Here is a 20,087-nt window from a genome sequence, read left to right on the forward strand (position 1 = left end):
ATATTGATTAATATTTTTAACTAATAAATCAATATTTTTAATTTAATTATCTAATATTATATTTTTAATTAATATTTTTAAATATTATTAGCTAATTACTAACTAAAATTTATAAATTGTGATGATCCTGCCCTTTGTCCGAATACATGAAAAGAAATTATGTAAAAAACTTATGTTACATAGCCGGGCATTATATGAGTAATATATAGTTAATTTAAGAAAGATAAGAAAATCAAGTAATGAAGAGATTAGTAAAAAAAGAAAGGTAGATGAGAAAAATGTTGGTCAAAGGTCAAAGGATATGATGAGGTTTGATGGACTGTGTTGGGCCGTAGGATTGACCAGACTTGGTCCTTTTTTATAGTTACTTCTTTCAAAGTGAAACAATAACAAATTAACAATACTCACTCAAATCAAATGCATGCGTGCGCCTTCTTTTCCGACTCTGACCCTCAATCACTGCCTCTTTTTTCTTTTTATTTTTTTATTCTTCATTTTTCACTGTTCACACCAACACTATTAATGTCTTATTAATTATTATTAGAGCCCCGCTAGGGAGACTGCACTATTAACCTTTTGGATTTAACATTTTAATACTATGTCATGATATTACTAATTTCAAAAGTTTCAGTTGATAGGAAAAGATAATACTAATGATTATATCTCTAATAATATATTGTATATATTGTACAAATATTCTATTGACTCATCATAATTTCCCTTATTATTAAGAGAAATTCTCCACATACAAGCATTTTTTTATATAAGTCTTTACAAGTGCATCTTCTTCTTCTTACGCACGTTCTTCTTCCTCTCTCTCTTCTTCTTCTTTTCTTTCGTTTTTTGCCTTCTCTTTCTTGCCTTCTCTTTCTCCTTCTCCAACCATTACTGCACGTTTTTACTGCACATTCTTCTTCCTCTTCCTCTTCTTCTTCTTCTTTTCTTTCGTTTCTTGCATTCTCTTTCTCCTTCTTCAACCGTTGCTGCACCTTCTTCTTCTTCTTGCTGCACGTTCTTCTTCCTCTTCTTCTTTCGTTTCTTGCCTTCTCTTTCTCCTTCTTCATTTACGTGCTTTTCTCTCTATTTTATTTCTTCGTTATTCTCGATTTTCATTGTTTTTTGACATCAAGTTCTGAAATCGTTTGTGAAGAAGAATAAGCAGCAGAAGATGAGGAGGAGAAAGAGAAAGAGTTTTGAATTATGCATAAGGTGTATTTCAATGAATTTTGGGTGTATTTTTTAAATCTTTTGGGTGTAGTTTTTGTAATCCTTTGAGTGTATTTCTGTAATCCTTTGGGTGAATTCCTGTAACCGTTTGGGTGTATTTCTGTAATCATTTAGGTGTATTTCTGTAATCATTTGAATGTATTTCTGTAATCGTTTAGGTGTATTTCTGAAGTTCTATTATCTTCAAATTTGGCAAAGAAACTCGTTTTCATGGAGGAAGAAGAAGAAGAGTCATTTATAATGCATGGTGAGTAGCACGCTTTGGAAACATGAAGTGATTGAATAACGTGCGTTTATTTACTCTTGAATATGGGAGTGTAATGCGTATTTTTTTGTTGGGCTTGTACCAACTTGTAAGACTTGTAAACCAAAAAGACTTGTATGTGTAGGAAGCCTCTATTATTAATAGGGAGAAATTCGTAGATAATTAAAAATTTAGAATTGCCTTCATATGAAAATGAAAATTTAATAACGGATACAACACTAAGGTTCAGTTTGGATAAACAACTTAATTAAGCTATTTTTTAAAAAAATAGTTTAAATAATAAATGACTATATTAAAAATAGTTTATAAATAAGTTATTTTATGGTTGGATTTTTAGTTCTAAAAATACTTATTTTATAAAAATATGATAAAAAATAGTAACATTATGAGAGAAGTCATTTTTTTAACTTCTCTATAAACTCCTAAATAGCCTCTTAAAAAATTGCAATTTGGTTTTAAAAATTGTACAAGACATTAATACTACTATTTTTCAGCAGCAGCAGCAGCAGCAGTAGTTTTTGTCCTTGAAATTTGAAAAAAAATTTAAAAATATCTCTAAATTTTATTTTGTTTCAATTCTATTTCAAAAATTTTTTATTTGCATCAAATATACCATCAACAACTCAATTTTCAAAATATTTAAGACCAATCTAATAATAATATATGAAAATTATACTTGATTTGTTTGTATTGAGGGTTGTTTTTATGAAATTGTTGTTAAATTGATCTTAAGTTTTTTGAAAAATTAGTCGTTAGAAATATATTTGATGCAAATAAAAAATATTTGAGATAAAACTGAAATAAAATAAAATTTAGAGATAATTTTAAAATTTTTATCAAACTTTAAGAGAAAAAAATATATTTTACCCTAATAATTATAATAATGCTCTAACAAAAGACAAATATAGCATGATGTAGATGTTTAAGAAACATTCTCCTTATTTAATTTGTTCTACGTATATTAAGATTCAGCCGCGTTCACAACAAATATTTGTTCTCTCCTTTGACTTGGCCTCACACGCTCTTATATGTTCTTGGACTTTATAATAACTTAACTGCATGCTGGATTTGCTTTTAAGGTTTCATAATTTTTCAAGGGTCTTCGCTAAAATATTAATTATCAATCAATTATCTTAAACATGAATGCCTTAATCTAAACACGTGTAAAACTGCTTTTATTTCAACGATCTTGATTTATATATTCCGCATATGAAGTTGAATCAGTACAAATATGCTATCTTGCTACCCAACCAACCAATTTTTTTTCTGGTAAGAAACCAACCAATCTTATAAACATCCAATAATATTACAAGCACATGGACTCTGAACATAAAGCCCGAGCAACCAATTATTATGTTAAGTTACAATTGCCTGACAAGAAAAAAAAAATCTTACAATTCACAAGATCTCTGAAAAAACCGACAAAGGAAAGAAAAAGTGGAATAGGGGGAACATTGAATTTGACTATTTGTAACATGTTTTAATAACTTGTAAAACACTGGGGATGGTAGGTTAGTGGTCATGTGATGAAACTTGATCATGTGGTTAAAAAGTAGCTAATCATGTCTGCACAAAAAAACCAGTCTCTTTCTTTTTTTCCAAGTTACATCAAGTGAAAAACCTCAAACTTATATATGGAAATGAAACAGATCAAATGTCATTTGAGTTACAGTTCATTAGTTAAAGGAAAAAAAATCAGTTTAAAAAAAATCAGTTTAAATTCATATGCACTTAACTTTATGCAAAAGATGGGTGAATTTATAGGCTTTCATAAACTATAAATATTTGGTTCTTGTTTTTAATTTCTCATTATTCATTTTGAGTATCTTTTTCATTTTCAAAATTGTGAAGATAAAAAAAACTCAGGATGGAAAATGGATATAAAAACTTCATTGTTTACTTTTTTTTTTTCATTTTTCTTTATAAGATCCTAATTTCCAAAAATATCTTAAACACGAACACAATGTTACAACCAAAGAAGCCTCTAATAGTTCCAAAGATTCATAGAATACATTAACATGAAAATTCAAAGTCATAATCATGATAATGAAACTCATTTCAGTCCACATTTAAGAATTCAGAGAGGATGTTCACAAACCATAACCATGTGTAACACAACACCTTCAAGTTAATGGTAAGGTCATATTTTTCCATGGATGCTAGGACTAGAGAAGTATGAATAAGCAAATGATACAAGGAGTACAATTTATATCCCCACGTATAGCTGTACATGTTTTTCCCCACTAAATTAATTATGATGGAAGGATGAACAACACCCTCATGAATCATATGCTAAACCTATCACCTAAATCAACACAAGGTCATTTCGTAGAACACAATCCTAAAAATCCCTAAGTGCCGTCGTCAACGTTTTCTTTTACATCTTTTTAACTTCGCCGAAACGTGGGAATGACACCTATTATTGTACATTCTACAAAAGATGCTACAAGACATGATTGATAAGCACATCTATTTGTGAGTGAACACATATGGAAGTCATCATTCACAACATAGACATGTACTTCACTTTGAACAGATGACATGCTGTCCACAACTAATATTGCCGCAATCTACAGATGTTTGTGCTTCAGCAGCCAAACTGGTCATCGCTTCTTCACCGAGCTTTTCTTACTTGAGCTTTTCTTACCTGAGCATTGTTTCCATTTGCTCTGCATCAACCATTCTCAGCTATCAGCTTTGACAATGTACTATTTTTTAAAACAATAATTAAAAACCGAAAAAAAAAAAGGGTATAAATTACCAGTGGCTCATCATCAGCAACCTCAGCAATTTTGGGGCTATGAGGAGTTGTCGACTCCACGTGTGATTTTTCAACGCCTTTGGGACTACTTTCCTCATTGTTGTCATTTTGATTCCCTTCAGAACCTGATTCCGCTTCTCCATTATCCTTCTCTCTTGTATCTCCACTTGATTTGCCTACATCTTGTTCTTTCGAACTGTTTTCTTCGGCATCATTTCGAGCTCCGAGAGGGGCAGTTTCTTCAGCATCTTCAGAATGCCTCTCACTATGATCATGCATCTCTTCATCTGACTCCTCCTTTTCTTCTTCTAATTTGTCCCTTTTACTTGAGCTCTTCCCTTTCTTAGGCCTCTTTCCATGCGAAGTCGATTTTACTTTCTTGGTAGACTTATTCTTTTTTATTTGATCAGAGTCAGACCCTTCAGCCTGTTCCCCTTCAGAACCATCTGTAGTGGAAAACTATTTAAAAACCTCACCAAAATAATAAGTAGAAGAAAAATATAAAGCATAGTTGTGCGACATCCAGCATGGCACAAGTCTTTTAAGAGAGACACACGTGGGAGCACACACAAGCACCAATGCATACATTACATATATTTTAAGACATATTACCGGAGTTTGCCTCAGCTTTGGATACCATGGTCTCTTCAGGATTTGATATCTCAGAACTCTCTTTGGCATCCTCTTGACGGAGATGGCCCTGTGATGCGCCTTTTTGTCCACGTTTTACATGTTTGGCAGGAGATTGTTTGCCATTAGCTCTACAAAATACAATGATACTAGTTAGCATAGAACAAATTAGCAAATGTAAGAAGGATCTCGTGCTCTTCCACTAACATTGTTTTGGTCGTTTTACTGGCTGAAACACTTGAACTTCTCTGTTTCTTCCCCATAGACCTACAAAAAATTCAAGGAATCAGCCCACAGAAGGAAAATGCTCATAATGGGGTACAAAATCATGTCAATAAAGCTAATAGTCCTATAACTCGCATCACACTTTAAGCAGGTTAACATTTATTGAAATTTTCCAGAGAGTATTGAGGAAATTTCATATTTTTTCTAAAGTGATATTTATTCATTCAAATTACTAGAAGTAAAAACTAATTTGTAGAGGGAATACTTACGCTTCAGGAGTAGAGAGAGTTTTCGAAGGCTTCATCTTCTGGAAAGAATATAAATATAAAACAAATCAGACTAAAACAATAGTTCAAAAAAAATATACTTGAGAGAGAGAAAGAACCTTAGTAGATTTGCGATCCTTGTCAATGAGCTCCCAGCGCTCCTTTTCTAAGCGTAGCACTTCTACATCTCCATCTTCATATAATATCTTACACGACATGCCACAGTACACGTGTCAGAAATGTTACAATTAGGCAGCAAAATACCTTTCATAATAATCAGAGCATGAGCTTACCACGTGCTTCTTCTTTGAAGGATCATATGACTTAATAGTTCCCTCGTAAAATCTGTGGAACAATAATAAAACAAAACCAGAACCTCAATTAAAAATATTATCAAAACAAGAGAAGGCATTAGGGATTTTAGAAATTTGTTCCTAGGGTTCATATAACATAGAAAGTGCATTTTAAGTATAAAGGGAACTTCATGACAACCACCCCCCAGTACCAAACAGAAACTAGCATCAGTTGATGCAAAACAAACGCAGTATTAAAAACTTCAAAAATATGCAAACTAAGAAAGGTATAGTCAATAGAAACATCTTTACCCTTCAGTTATCATTAGAAAATATGGTCAAAATGTTCAACATACTTTGGAAAAATAAATAGTTGTTCTTTGTCTTGTTTGTCCTTCATACAAACCAAATAGCATAAATTCATTTTTCCTACTTCTACAGCTAATCTCTTGATTTAAAAAGGGGAAAAAAGAACACTAAAAACAAAAGACTTACTCCTTATCTATTGGCCACCAAACTTTAATCCTGCAGCCAATTAGATTTTCAGCCTCACTATCATCTTCCTTCATTGTGCACTACCAACAAAAGAAGCAAAATCAAACTATTATCGAAGGAAAAAGACAAAAAACAAACATTATAGCATATATAATGGGCGTGTAGAATGTAGATATAAGATCTGCACATGGCATAGAGATGTTATTGACATCAAAAGTCAAAACCACCACAACATTGATTACATAGCTGCAGAAAGATTTACCTTGGTCAATCCTCCAATACTTTTTCTTTTAAGCTTTTTGGGAGACCCAATTGATGATTTGAGATTTTCATTTTCAACCTTGTCAGTTCTTTTTAAATCATCAAGACTCTGCAATAAAGAGAGAAAAATAATCAAAGTCTACAAAACTGATAAATTCTACCTCATACAATAATACATATCACTTGACAGTAAGATTTCACCTTGTCGTGCTCATCAAATTTGATGGCCTTGTCATTGTGATAGCTCTTAGAGGCCTTAGCTTTAGGTTTTATCGAGCGCTCACTGCTTTTGACCATTTTTTTTGGCAGAGCTTTGCTATCTGTATCAAGGCTGAGTTTTGCTTCCAAGTGTGGTTTCACTCTAGAGGACTCTTCCCCTGAAACTATTTGAGAAGCCTTTGATGTACTACTTGGTCTCAATTTACCATGAGTCAAAGAAGTTCGCCTACGTTTAGGCACTGGAACAGATGATGCTTCTTCAACTTTTCTCTTTCTAGCTATAAACTCTGGATCATTTTGCTCCTTCTTGCTCAAAGAATGTTCATGACCATTACTTGACTCAAAGTTAGTAGATATCCCCAAGTTATCTAAGTTAATTTCTCTGACCATATTTAAGATATCAATATCATTTTCAGCCTTCTTTGTTTCAGCCGGCACAGACTTCTTCTTGTTAACTTTTTTGACCTTGGTTCCCTTTGATTTTATGTTCTTCATTATTTTCCCCAGAGGCATTTCATTTCCATCTTTTTCACTGTCCTTTAAAGCATTGCCCTCAACTGACTGAGATGGAACCTGATACACCAAAAAGAATATTATCACACTGCTGAAGATATAAAGGCAACCCAAAGCTGATATTTGATTTTACCCTTTGCAGGAAACCTACCATTTCTAATTCAAGTGATTCAAAGTGAGTCATGGCACTTTCATCAGCCAACCAGGTTCTCACTTCACTTACCTGCCAGATGAAACAAACAGCTTTAACATCTTAATTAGAAGCGATCAAGATCCTAAATTTGTAAAATCTGCATATGTTAAGTTGAAGGCAAATCCATCTAAATTCCATGCTTAGAATGAAGCTTATACATAACTAACACATTCACACCCCCACCAAACAATAAGGCTGCATTTGTTTACAAGCACGAGACATTGAGACAGGGACACAATCGTGTTTGGCAAATGAGACGGACAGAAATATTGTGTCCAAAAACACTGAATTAGTGTATTTTGTGTCCATCCAAAAGGACACAGAGACACTAACAAGAGACACAACTTATTTTTCATTTTTTTTCATTATTCTTGTTAATTTTTCATAATTATATTTTTTATTATCATAATTTTTCCCCAAATTTTTTGAATGAAAGAAAAATGAGAATAAATTAAACTTTCATAATTTGTTCTAGTTTATCACCAAACAAAATACAAAAAACACTAATTTTTGTCTCTGTCTTTTGTGTCTTGTTCTCAATGTCTTGTCTTGTCTTGTCCTATTCTCAAAACCAAACACAGCCTAAGAAGATGCTATCACCATTTAATCAGAGCAAAATGGCTTCTTATAAATAAATTATACAATTGTCTATATAACTTAGCTGTTAGCAGAAGAGAATACCGTGTCATCTTCCTTCTCACGCATTTTGTATAGTATTGGAGGAAGAGAAATTGAAGGAGAAGACCCTTGTAAATCAACATCCTTCTGTACCAGTCGCTTAGTGATTGCTAACCCAAGGTCACATATGCCATGAGAATTCTGGTTATTCATGGATCATACACATGAGATTCTCTCCAATATGTTGTACAAAATTTTTCCTATGTCACTAATTTAATACACACAAAAAAAAACCCACCTTTGACTTTGATGCATCAACTACATCTTCAGAGTGCTTGATATTCTGAAAAATAGATGTGATGGTAGATATGATTTCCTTCTCCCGGTTAGTAGTTAATTCTGATTTGACATCTTCATCTATTTGGACTAGCATTGATAGCACCAAATGCAACTGCCTGAAATTCATGGCAGAATACAAATTCCATAAGATTCAGCATTTTCAACATATTAAATACTTTGAACCCTAGCAGCAGCTAGAAATCTATAGGTATCAACTCAACATGCATTCCACCATAATGTTCAAAACATCACACCATCTATACTTGTGGAGAACAAACAAGTAAAACAGATATATCTAAGTTACAAACAAACAATAAAAATGCACGATAGCACAAGGACACTAATTTGGTTTGGACAGGGTAGATGTCTGACATGCATAAAGGAAAGCTTCTAAAAATGGCAGATGGCATGCATAATACCACTTATTCTGCAGAAAGCTGCTGATAAGAACTATTAAAAAAATATGAATTCACAAAAGCAGTATACATGACACCAACATTCAAAATGTACCAAAGTATACAGGACATTCACTCCTTGAGGCCTCTAGTTTCAACCAGTTTCATAGAAAATTATCCAAATATGCATTCAACAGAGATGTCCTACATGGGCAACACAGTACCTGTATATGTTATCATAGGCTTCAACATCCTTGCACTCATCAACATTGGGACATGATATGCTAGCAAGTGCATGAACTAGGAATGGAAGGATGTATTCAGGGTATGTGGTCAAGGGATTTGCATCTGATTGAACAGAAAGCTGTCGTGCCTTTGCTTGTTGAAGCATTTGAATAATGTCAGCCAGGTTCAGCTTATCCTACATTTATGAGCAGAAGCCACCATAAGGACACCAATTGATCACAAAGCTAGGAACTGCAAACACAACAATGATTGAAGAAATAAGAAACTTACCTCTGAAAACTCCTCTGGCTTGGACTCAAATATGTTGAATACAAAGGCACAAGCATATTTGGCATCCAAAAGGTTGTCTTTTATATATTGATGAACTTTGCTTAAGAAAATGCTCCTAGCTTGAGGGAAGCCAATCTACAAGATCCAAAATTTGACAAAGAGCAGTTACTAGGTTGAAAAGAAACTTTGACAACATAATGTCTGCCTATACATATGAAAGCATTATCTTATTTTGCTATTAAATGTGGTGAATAAATTAGTAATACTTATGAAGCCATTATGCACAAGACGGAAGAAGTCACCTCTGACACCCTCAAAGTTAAGTGGAAAATATCAACAGGCATCTTATGATCCCAGAGCCTTGACAAACGAAGAACTGCCTTGGCAGCAGCAAGCTTCAAATGGGCTTTATCAACTGAACTGCAAGAGGACATATATGAAGGCATACTATGTAGCATCTGAACCCTACAAGTACAGTTGAACTGGAAAAGGAAATAAAAGAAGCCAAACTTCATATAAATTAACTTAAAATACAGCTTGGTAAAACTGTTATACCTGGACTGCAAGTCCTTTGATATTTCACCATAGGAAAGCATGTTTCTAAGGATATGCAGGAGACTATCAATACCAGAACGAACATGAGCATCTTTAACTGGCATGTAGCTCTTCACTATGGTTTTAATTCCATATATCTTCAGCAAAAGATAAAAAAATAAATAAATAAGGCAGGAAACATAAAAATAAAATAATTTGCCAACAAAAAGCAGCTACTTGGAATTTTTCAACTTAGGCATTTTGAGTATGCAAATGCTATTCATGGCATCAAAACAAATAGAATAGATTTGTTCTTCCTACCTACCTTCAACATACATAAATCACTTGTGTCATCCCATGAAGCTCTCGTGTAATCTTCTTTCTGAAACATTTGAAACATAAAAATAGGAATTAATTGCTTCCATGCTTATCCCATAAAGGAGAACATTGATAGAAATCATTAGTCTTACACTATCCTGTTTCAGTATCTTGTTTATTATAAACTCTTCAATTTCACTCTCTCTTGTTTCAAAAACAGGCATTGCAGTCTGTGCTATGCACCCCAGAGACTGTAGTACCGAAGGTAAATGAGTTTTCTCCTCCAGCATATCCACAAGCCTCTGCATATAAGACAAGAAAATTGAACAATCAGAGAGAAAAAAAATTGAAAATATTACAGTAAGTGAAGTAACTACACAAAACCTTGTAAAGAACAGAGAGAGATTTTAGGCCATCATCCTTTGTTATTGCAGCCAGGGCATGCACAGCATACTTGGCCTGTCTCCGGTTGCCTTCCAAACATAATCTCTCCAACATAAGATCGACAGAGCTGCATCAAAGAGGGAGGTAAGAAAATTATTCAAGGAAACAGATATAAAAACTTTAAAGAATTTAACAGTGCCACCTTGATGTAACTGCGAGTTGTTCACGAATAGTACCACCAGCCTTGGCTAAAACATTTGACACCCCCTCTTTGATCACATCATTATTATCCTTAAGTAAATTCACCAGCTCCTCCTCACTGCCACTAAAAAGAACTGGACTATAACGAGCAATTATCTGAATTCACAAAGTAAATTCAATTAGAAAGTAACATAAGGTGTTTCCAACACACACACTTCATGACAAAATTACAGTCATAACAGAGCTGTAAAAACTAATTTAAAATATACAACCCCACAGATTAGACATTGATAACTTTACTAGGGCTCTTCCTAACAACTTAAAAATAGAGAGGTATTGGCTCCATAATTATTCACACACCCATTACCACGTAAAATCAAATCTTAACACAAGGTATTATGGGAGTAAGGTTTCTCTGCGCTATATGTTTGAAAGGCTTAGAAGGTAAGGAGTGTGTTAAGAGATAGATTAAATTATTCATTGAGCCTCTAAAACCAAAGTTTTGGGATGATTTGGTACATTACAGGAAATGGCTTTGCAATTAGTGAAAGAAAAATAAACTAAAGGGTTGGGCCTTTTTAAAAACAAAGTCATTCTTTAAAAAAAATCAAGAAAGGAAAAAATATTCGCAACACACAGAAGTTACGAGTGCTTCCAATAACCAAATGCAATAATTTACTGCACCTAAAACATCATGTACTTACCACCAACATATTCCTGCAGGATTGTATCCGTTGTTCATTCTCTGCAGCTTTATGTTTAACAATTTCTGAAAGAATAGCTTTGACATGCTCCTTGTTGAAAAGCAGATATGAGCATTGCACGTAGAATGTATCCAGAAATTCATAGAGCTGATGTTTCTCACCAAGTAATTTAAGCAGATCTTCCTGCATACAAAAGTTAATAAATAAATAACCAAAATTAGTAAAGGACACGCTACAAGCTGATAGATATAAACAATTTATGTATCTCTACCTAACAGCTTAAGCTTTTAGGAGAGATGGTTTCATGACATGATATTAAATCTTCTATTACCAAAAGATATAGAGTTTGATCCTTGTTGCCCACATTCTTCTAATTAAAGATAAAATTTCAGCATAAAGCATATATAAAAATATGTATAAATTCATGCTTCAAGTCTAAAAGAGACTCTTCCATGAGAACGCATGTTATATATATAACCATTTATGTGTCGCAATCCAAATTATAACGAGCCTTTTGTTCTAAAACTCTGAATCATAAACTGACTGCAAAATTTGGATGTTCAAATACTAGTTTCAAAGGCACCAAAAGGTTATTATTCTCTAGAACTATATTATTACAACCCATGTAGTTCATTAAGGGTGCATTTAAGATGTTCACGGTGGCATTCAAAAAGCATATCCAGAGAAACATCACTCACGCATATTGTATTAGCAAAAAGCTCTGACACTAGGTTAGCTATTAGCTTCAAAGATTTAGTTATCAATCTTGCATATTCACTTCAAAAATACAGTTCCATATAGCTTGCAACCATTATGTCCCAAATAAGTTATCCCAAAGTGCATCTATCAGATTCTGATTATATTACCTGGTATACACGGGTCTGATGGTAGCTAACATTTGGATCAACAAGATTCGTCAAAATTTTCCAGACATTCTCATCTTCTAATTGATCAAGAATCTGGAAATTCTCTTCAGCCTTTGCAGAGTCAGAAAAAGAACGGGACATTACTCGGAAACAGAATGCAATCTTTTTTTGGACTTCAGGATTGTCTTTATCCTGCATTAGGAAGATTATTTTTTCATCAATTAATTTTTTATCAAATTTCCTGTTGAAAATTCATCTTTCTAATTTCCAAAGCTACATACCTGACTCGTCTGCCTCATAGCAAGATACTTCTGCATCTCTTGCTGCAACCTGCCACCAAAGTTATATCATGCAGACTGGAAAACAGACACCAGAAGCATAAAAATCATCACAGAAATAAACCAAACTTACCTTTGTTTTTGTTCAAGTATCTTTTCAAGAGCCCTGACCTCTAACTTATCAAATTTAGAGAAAATCTCAATCCAACGTTTAACTACATCATTGGTTGAAAACTCTGATGGAAACAGAGACCCACTTAGAACAGATTCAATTACATCTGATCTGCAGAATGAAGTGAATAGAAGAAAAAATCAATAACTAAAATAGCTGTATCCGTAGGAAACAATTGTGCTATCTCTATATAAACATCACTAATGCATTGAATTCAATCAACTTGTATCAGTAAAGATTGTTGAAACTAGCAAGTTTTACCCAAGTTTAAGCAGCAGATTATGACATGGCAACATGCAAGTTTTGACCAAGTACAACAAGGACCTTTCAGGCTGACAAATTTTACAAAAAGAAGGGACAACCGAATTCAATAAAATTTTATAACTTCAATCGATAGTATACCAAGAAAAATTGGAAACATAGGAGGTTGGTTGTGGACATCTATTCTCATCCCACCAAGAGAAAGGCCCATGGAATTGGCCACCTTTTATTATACCAAGAGAAAAAGATCCATGACATAAGTGTACCATCAAAGCAAATAATATGGTCAGATTTCTTTCGTTCAGGTTTTCTTCCATCTGCCCTTAAGAACACTAATTATGCATGCCATTGAGGAGGTAGGTATCATTCAAATAACTTCTAACCACAATCTTAAAAAAAAAAATGAATCTAGGATCCTAGGATTTCCAATAATTGCTTAGTTGCTTGCTGCTGCTATTTCTGAACTCATGAATCAACTCGAGAAACGTTAGGCATGCTTAAGCCTCAAAGTCATAGCACAAATGGTTGCTTTCGCAATTACAACATGGCTGCCTTCCAAGTTCTTGGTAAATACCACATATTTGTAATTAGTTGGATAGTCACTTAAAATTCAACTATTTTATTATCTCAATATTCTCTTAAAAAAGGTTTATTCATAAAGAAAAAAGAATTGCTATACCAAAACTAAACAAATATTCATTATCTAAGATATACATAGCTCCCCCAGATTCACAATTAGTGGTTTCATTCCAAGTTCCAAACTCCTTTATCTGCTAAATTATAAGCACTTAATCTAATGTGTGTTTGTGATTCATATTTACGCAAATGTATCAATTTAATATGAATAAAGAAAAAGAATGGTCTGTCCTTACTTTATTGTCACGAAAAAGGTTACCACATCCTTTGTCGTCATATATCATACAAAAAAAAGGGATAACTTTTTCAAATGCCACCCAAATAATTGCAAAGAAGAGATAACAAAAATCTAGGGATGCTTCAACATCTTTTCACCTGAAATCTTTGTCATAGAAGCATGTAAGGATCTTCCCTGGAATCCAATCATATTCATTGAGATTAACTGTGTCGGAGCTTTTCTCACAACACACTTTATATATGTCAGCCAATCTTTCCAAGGTATACTTTTTAACAAGTAGCTGGAAATACAAAGAGAACCAAAGATTTAAGACACAGTTAACTGAAATCAGCAGAGTTAAGAGAGGGTACAAGAAAATGGCAGCTTTAGAGGCATCCATACAGATTTGTCACGAAGCCGTTCTGCAACAAGTTTTAATGTTTCAAGAGGAACAGCATTTGGTGCATGACATGCCACATCGCAGATAACAGCCACAACTTGCTTTCTAACATTTTCATCCAAATCCAGCATCCGGTCACAAAGGGAAGCTAAGAATTCAAAAACCCATACAAATTAGAAATACAGTAAAAGAATAAGAAGCTGGAACTTTTATATCTTCATATTTGTTTAATGCACTCACAGAATATTGCAGGTGCTTCAGCCCTAAAAGGATTTGACAGCAAGGAGCTCTTTACATGCTTAATGATAGACATGCGAACCCCAAAATCTCTATCAGTCAACCTTTTCAAAAATTCAGAAAATACAGGCTGAAATATTTCAGGAATGGAAGATCCAGGAAGAGCAATTATATCGCCAACCATGTTCACTGCTTTCATACGAGTTTCCAGCTCATCCGTCTGCAAATTTCCACACTAGAAATAAGGACCCAGGCCTCGAATTTGTAATTATATTTAAGACAATAATTATGATAAACTCGTATGTTGTGATAACATCAAGCATTAGGAAAGTCACTATGTCATGAGTTACCATTAGCTCTCCTGTTATGTATGGAAGAACTCCAGATAGGACCTCAGGAGCACAGCAATAGAGATCATAGAGAACTGCATGGTATTGAACTTGATTGTTCACCAGCTTGCTATCTCCTGACATTAGGGATAAGAAAAATTGTTTAATGCTAGGTTCCAGTTTTCCCACACATTGCTGAATGACATCCATAGAAAGCTTCCTTGCAGCATCCGTAACATCCTGGAAATAAAAATCTGTGAGAATCATGTTTCTCATATCATATTGGATGTAAAAAGCATGATACTCATTCACTGGGGGCATAAGCATCTTCTTCAAAGAAGGGGAAAGTGTATAAGAAAAAAGCACTTACTCCTTTTTCACGGCCTATTGTAGATAAAAGAATTGATAAAAGATCCTCGTGGATGTCCTCACTCTCTTCTAAGAGAACAACCATTATCATTTGCATGGACGACAGAACACTTTCTGGATGATCATCTCTGAGTGCAAAACAAAACATTCAAGCACAATTCATTAATCCAAAATAGGGTCGAAGACCTAAAATTGGCTTAACTCTAAGCTCAGTGACCAACATTATAATTAACTATTCAAAATTGATATCACATAGAAGTATTTACTCAGTGATATGATTTGATAAATCAAATATACAAGTATTAGACACAAAAAACAACTGGCAAAACAAAGATGAAATAATAAAACAATCAGTATTAAATTAAGTACTCGAATTTCGTATTATGCTTAGGATTTTGGTGTGCATAATAATATGTCAAGCACCACCCTGCAATATGGAAAATGAAATTTTAAGAAAAATAAAACCATGGGACAAGACAGGATGGGCAGGGAGGAATAAAATGAGAGATGTTTCATAGTTTATGCAGAATTAAAATGTTTGACACTCCATTCTAAAAATATCATTTCCAAGCAAACAAATATGTATAGTTCATAGTTTTATTATTTACACATAGTTTTAATTAATTTATCACCGAACATAGGATCCAAAACCAATATCAACCAACAAAATATCAAGTTTGCAATCACAGAAACATATAGCAAAAGCTTTTGGGGGGAAATATTACTTGCAACACAAGAAAATGGCTTAAACCACTAACTAGCTAAAATTTTTATTCACATACTAACCTAGCAACCGCAAAGAAAATTCTGAACATTTCGTTCACTAGATCATCACATTCAAGATCCAACATTACAACACACGATCTATATTTTGCAAGAGTATCCAACATAGCAACTCTCCGGCCAAAAGATGGACCATCAGTATCACTTAGACCACTAAAAGTGCTCACGATCAACTGAAAGATGTCCTGCAAAGCAATTTAACAAAAATTAAAATGAAGGACATTATGTTCCCAGCTAAAATCTCTGTTCTTATATTTTTGGCAGAAATAATAGGTTAAAAATCACACTTTTAATGTTATGTAAAAAAGGAAATCTAATTTGCAGAACCAGATTAATGTAAACAAAAGGCACCTTTAGCACGTCATCACTGTAAGGAGCCTCAGGTGCAGTGATCCGAGTTATCTCACAGAGACATGTTGCAACTAGAAGCTTAACATCCTGATCTTCATGCTTCAGTAGTTCAGGCTTAACAATTGCATTAAAAAAGGGCTTCATTGACTCCAGTTTTGAAGCTGATGGTGATTGATCTAACTCTGTAAGGCATCCTGCCGCTTGCTGCGGATGGAAAAACATTTTGTTGAGTGGACAAGGGAGCGGGGGAAGTTGGCAGGTGCCACAATAAATCGATTTTCACTTAAAATGAAAATGTTCACATGCCTTGAATAGAAAGATTAAAATAAAAAGTTACTTTTAAATACTGGACTACATTGTGGTGCACACGTCCTCAAGATTATAGCCTTTATAGGGTTAAAGACTAGATTTCATTGTTAGGCATAAACCTATGTTTTTCTTTTCTTTTTTCCAAAGAACAATCACTATGAAGTAGAAGAGTGCAAACTCAAAACAGTTGTGCTACCAACTACTATGAAGTTCATAGTAGGTTTACATAGAAAGAAGGAATTTTCCACAAAATGAATACAATAACAACCACCAAACTTTGTCACACTAAGTGGGGTTGGCTAAATGGATGAAACTATGCCAATGAATCTTATGATAAACCATATTATAACTTTTCAAGGTCTCTCTCTATCACTAATTATTCAGGAGTATTTTCTACAAAAGCACACACAGTTATTAGCACTGCACATCTTATGATTAAAAAGTTCATCCATAATCAAAAGACCAAAAATCTATTTAACAAACTACTGCCAAAAGACTAATTCAGTATGTCCACATTACCAATTTATACAGACCTGTCTAAGCTTAATCCAAGTCCTCATTAAAAATTCAATATTTCTTTCTTAAATTTATCCCTTCATCTTGTTGATTATTCAATCAACAAGAATATTAGCCATTGAGATTGGACACCTACATTATTAGTCACTGTCCATTTGGTTACAGAATAACAGCATGAGGTATTGAGCCAACTCAGCAACTAGATTGCTAGATCCTCAAAATTTTCGGAGAATATACTTGGCACTGAAAAAATTGAAGACATAAAAGCTTAAAGTACTTCCTAAAAGAAAGGAAAATTTCATTATCACTTAAGTTTTGGGCATCATACTGGTGTATAGGTATCATATTCGGTCAAGAAGCTAGGTACTATAGAGTATACTTTAACATTAATAGTGGTAGTGTGGTACAAATAATCTGACCAATCATTTCAACTCTTGAGGACACTTCTGCAAGTGTAATCCCACATCTTTCCAAGTCTTTTCCTTGGAACAAAAGCTATCTCTCTTAATCAATCTCATAGTATCCAAACTTAAGCAAGCTAACCTTTCAACCTCAAATGTGTTCGAAAATTGAAAGGGAACCCTAATTCTTCCAGGCATGCACACTGTACCTAATACAATTAAGTGTAACTCAGCTAGAGCACAAGTTAACACTATTATTGAACTCAACTAGAGCACAAGATGACACCTTTATAATCTAGCATGTACAAATCTTACGTACCACTACATGACCATACATTCACATATTAACCTAACTCAAAGGGAATCTCCACAAACTAGCTTCACCTAACCCAAACCCTCACCTCCAAAAGAGCAAATCTGTTAATTGCACTCCTGAATTGCCAAATCCTCACCAACACAATTCAAATCCGCAATTAGAAAACCCCACACACACAACAAGTATACAACTTTGGTGCATCAAAATAGTGGTAGAAGCCCCCAAATTAAGGATTTGAGCTAAATTAAACAATTCCCAGTACACAAATCAGCTAAACTCGATGCAGGCAAAAAAAAAATCGTCCATCGTTATAGCTCAGCAACGGAAATAACTAACCCAACCCCCCCAAAACCAAAGCAAACAAGCACAGAGTTGAAAATTTCATGAGAATTGGGGGAAGGAAGAAGCACCTCGAGGAGGGTGAGGAGAGAGTCGTCGTCGGAAGGAAGAGATTCGAGCTTGGATCCCAGCTCCTTGAGCTGAAGGTGAGGCTTCTGAGCCATGCTATGTTGTTCTTCTTCTTCTTCCCTGCGGTCAACAAAACGGCGTCGTTTATGTGTTGAAGTGCCGCAGCGTTTGCGTGTTGAGTTCAATTCATGTGGAGGGGTTTTCAACGGAGAAGAGAGGGAGAGTGAAAAAAATAGCAGAAGAGGGTTTCGTTTCGTTTCTGTGTTTTTTTTTTTCCCTTTGTTATTATTTGTGTGTGCGAGAGAGTGTGTGAGTGTGCGTCTATCTTGTTGTGTCACGAAGCTAGATGCGTTCGGAATCCTAATCCAAATCTATGCCAATTCATTTTCAATTTTCACTTCCTCTTCTTTCAAAACTTATTCACCCCCCTTTCAAACTACACTCTTACTTTCTATTTTCTTTCTTCCCTTTTCCCCCTTTTTCCTCTAATTTAGTAATTTCACTCGATCCAAAAATATCGGTTTTTTTTTGGACGTGAAAATATCGGTTAATTAGCTTTGTATCGGTTAATATATCAAAATTAAACTTCATATATAACATAAAGAATTTCAAAAAAAATCAAATTGTTTGTTATTAGTTTTTACAAAAATATTTTTTGTATATAAAAAATTAACTATATATTAGTCACAAAATCAATTATTAAAAAATCAACTATTATCATTTAAGTATATTTGTATTTAAAATATTATATACAAATAATTATTTTGTGACTATTTTTTAGCATAGTATGATTGATTTTTTTATTTCTAGTATTAGTTTTATTTTGTTTAATTTTTTCTCTAAAATTAAAAATTAAAAAGTTGGTTTAAGTTAAGTTTTTATTATCACAAATAATCTTACTTATCATCTTATTTTCTTATTTATATTATTGAATATTTATTTTGATAAAAAATGAAAAGAAAACTTATAAATACATTGAATTATATATTATTACATTTTACCTGATACTTGGACCTTCGAAATATAATATTGGAGGGAGATGTCAAAAAAGAAAAAAAATATATCTACAGTTGTCTTGAAAGTGAGACATAGTTTAATTGTAATGTATATTTGTCATTTAGCTTGATGGTTTTGGAGATTTAAATGTTGTCTTGTTTTGTTCCTAATTATTGCAAATTTGCAATAAAGTAGCTTATTCCCTACCCAAATATATTACTAGACGTCTAGAACATTGGGCTTCAATAATAACTTGTATAAGAAAAAAGTTTTTTATTGAAAAAAAAAACTTAAGATAATCTAATAATTAATTCACTAATTTACTTAAATAAATATTAAAAATTTAAATTATATCTTATGCTTACAGCATCTCACCAGTAAATATCGGCATGACGAAATAAGACCATCTCCAGTAGGGAACTCATCTCAGTCCCTATTTATGGCCCACTTGTCATAAAAAGTGACTCCACATCAGATTTTGCGTCATAACCAATAAATAGGAACTCAATGAATCTCTCTCTTCTCCATTAGAAGGAACTACCTTTAATCCCTATTGTGGTCCCACCTAATTAATTAATTAAGTAATTAAAATTAATATAATAATTATTATTTTTTAATAATATTATTTAAATTTATAAATTCAAAATAATTCAATATTATAAAATATTAAAATAAATAACTTAAATTTGATTAGTATTTTAAATTTTATAAATAAAAATAAATAATTCAACTAAAAATTATTTTATAATATATAAAAATTAAATTTATTTTTTATGTAAAATAAATTTAATTAATTATGATTTAATATAACAATATAAATAATATTTGATATTGATTTAACATAATTATTTATATTAATTATAATTTAATATAATTAATTATTAA

The 20,087-nt window shown here is 33.1% G+C and overlaps 1 protein-coding gene across 2 annotated transcripts; it reads right to left on the minus strand.

Moving 5' to 3' along the window:
- Positions 1–3,533: 3,533 nt before the first annotated feature.
- Positions 3,534–18,537, minus strand: LOC107483053 (sister chromatid cohesion protein PDS5 homolog A). 2 transcript variants are annotated; one of them, XM_021139964.2, is made up of 33 exons: positions 18,209–18,537; positions 16,257–16,460; positions 15,909–16,090; positions 15,124–15,250; positions 14,775–14,993; positions 14,428–14,644; positions 14,190–14,335; positions 13,946–14,088; positions 12,635–12,784; positions 12,505–12,553; positions 12,224–12,415; positions 11,358–11,540; positions 10,655–10,809; positions 10,453–10,579; positions 10,221–10,370; positions 10,076–10,132; positions 9,772–9,908; positions 9,519–9,681; positions 9,217–9,351; positions 8,925–9,121; positions 8,265–8,421; positions 8,030–8,167; positions 7,307–7,378; positions 6,625–7,215; positions 6,425–6,532; positions 6,163–6,242; positions 5,668–5,719; positions 5,494–5,580; positions 5,378–5,415; positions 5,091–5,150; positions 4,866–5,014; positions 4,254–4,699; positions 3,534–4,161 (listed from the first exon to the last, which is right to left on the minus strand). In XM_021139964.2, the coding sequence occupies exons 1-33, from the start codon at positions 18,299–18,301 to the stop codon at positions 4,096–4,098; spliced, it is 5,070 nt and encodes a 1,689-aa protein (XP_020995623.1). In that variant the 5' UTR covers positions 18,302–18,537; the 3' UTR covers positions 3,534–4,095. The 2 variants fall into 2 exon arrangements, with proteins under 2 accessions (XP_020995623.1, XP_015959143.1); XM_016103657.3 differs by having other exon boundaries at positions 9,519–9,636; positions 18,209–18,536.
- Positions 18,538–20,087: the final 1,550 nt, after the last annotated feature.

The sequence above is a fragment of the Arachis duranensis genome, chromosome 4 (genome assembly GCF_000817695.3).
Source record: "Arachis duranensis cultivar V14167 chromosome 4, aradu.V14167.gnm2.J7QH, whole genome shotgun sequence".
NCBI classification, from domain to species: Eukaryota; Viridiplantae; Streptophyta; class Magnoliopsida; order Fabales; family Fabaceae; genus Arachis; species Arachis duranensis.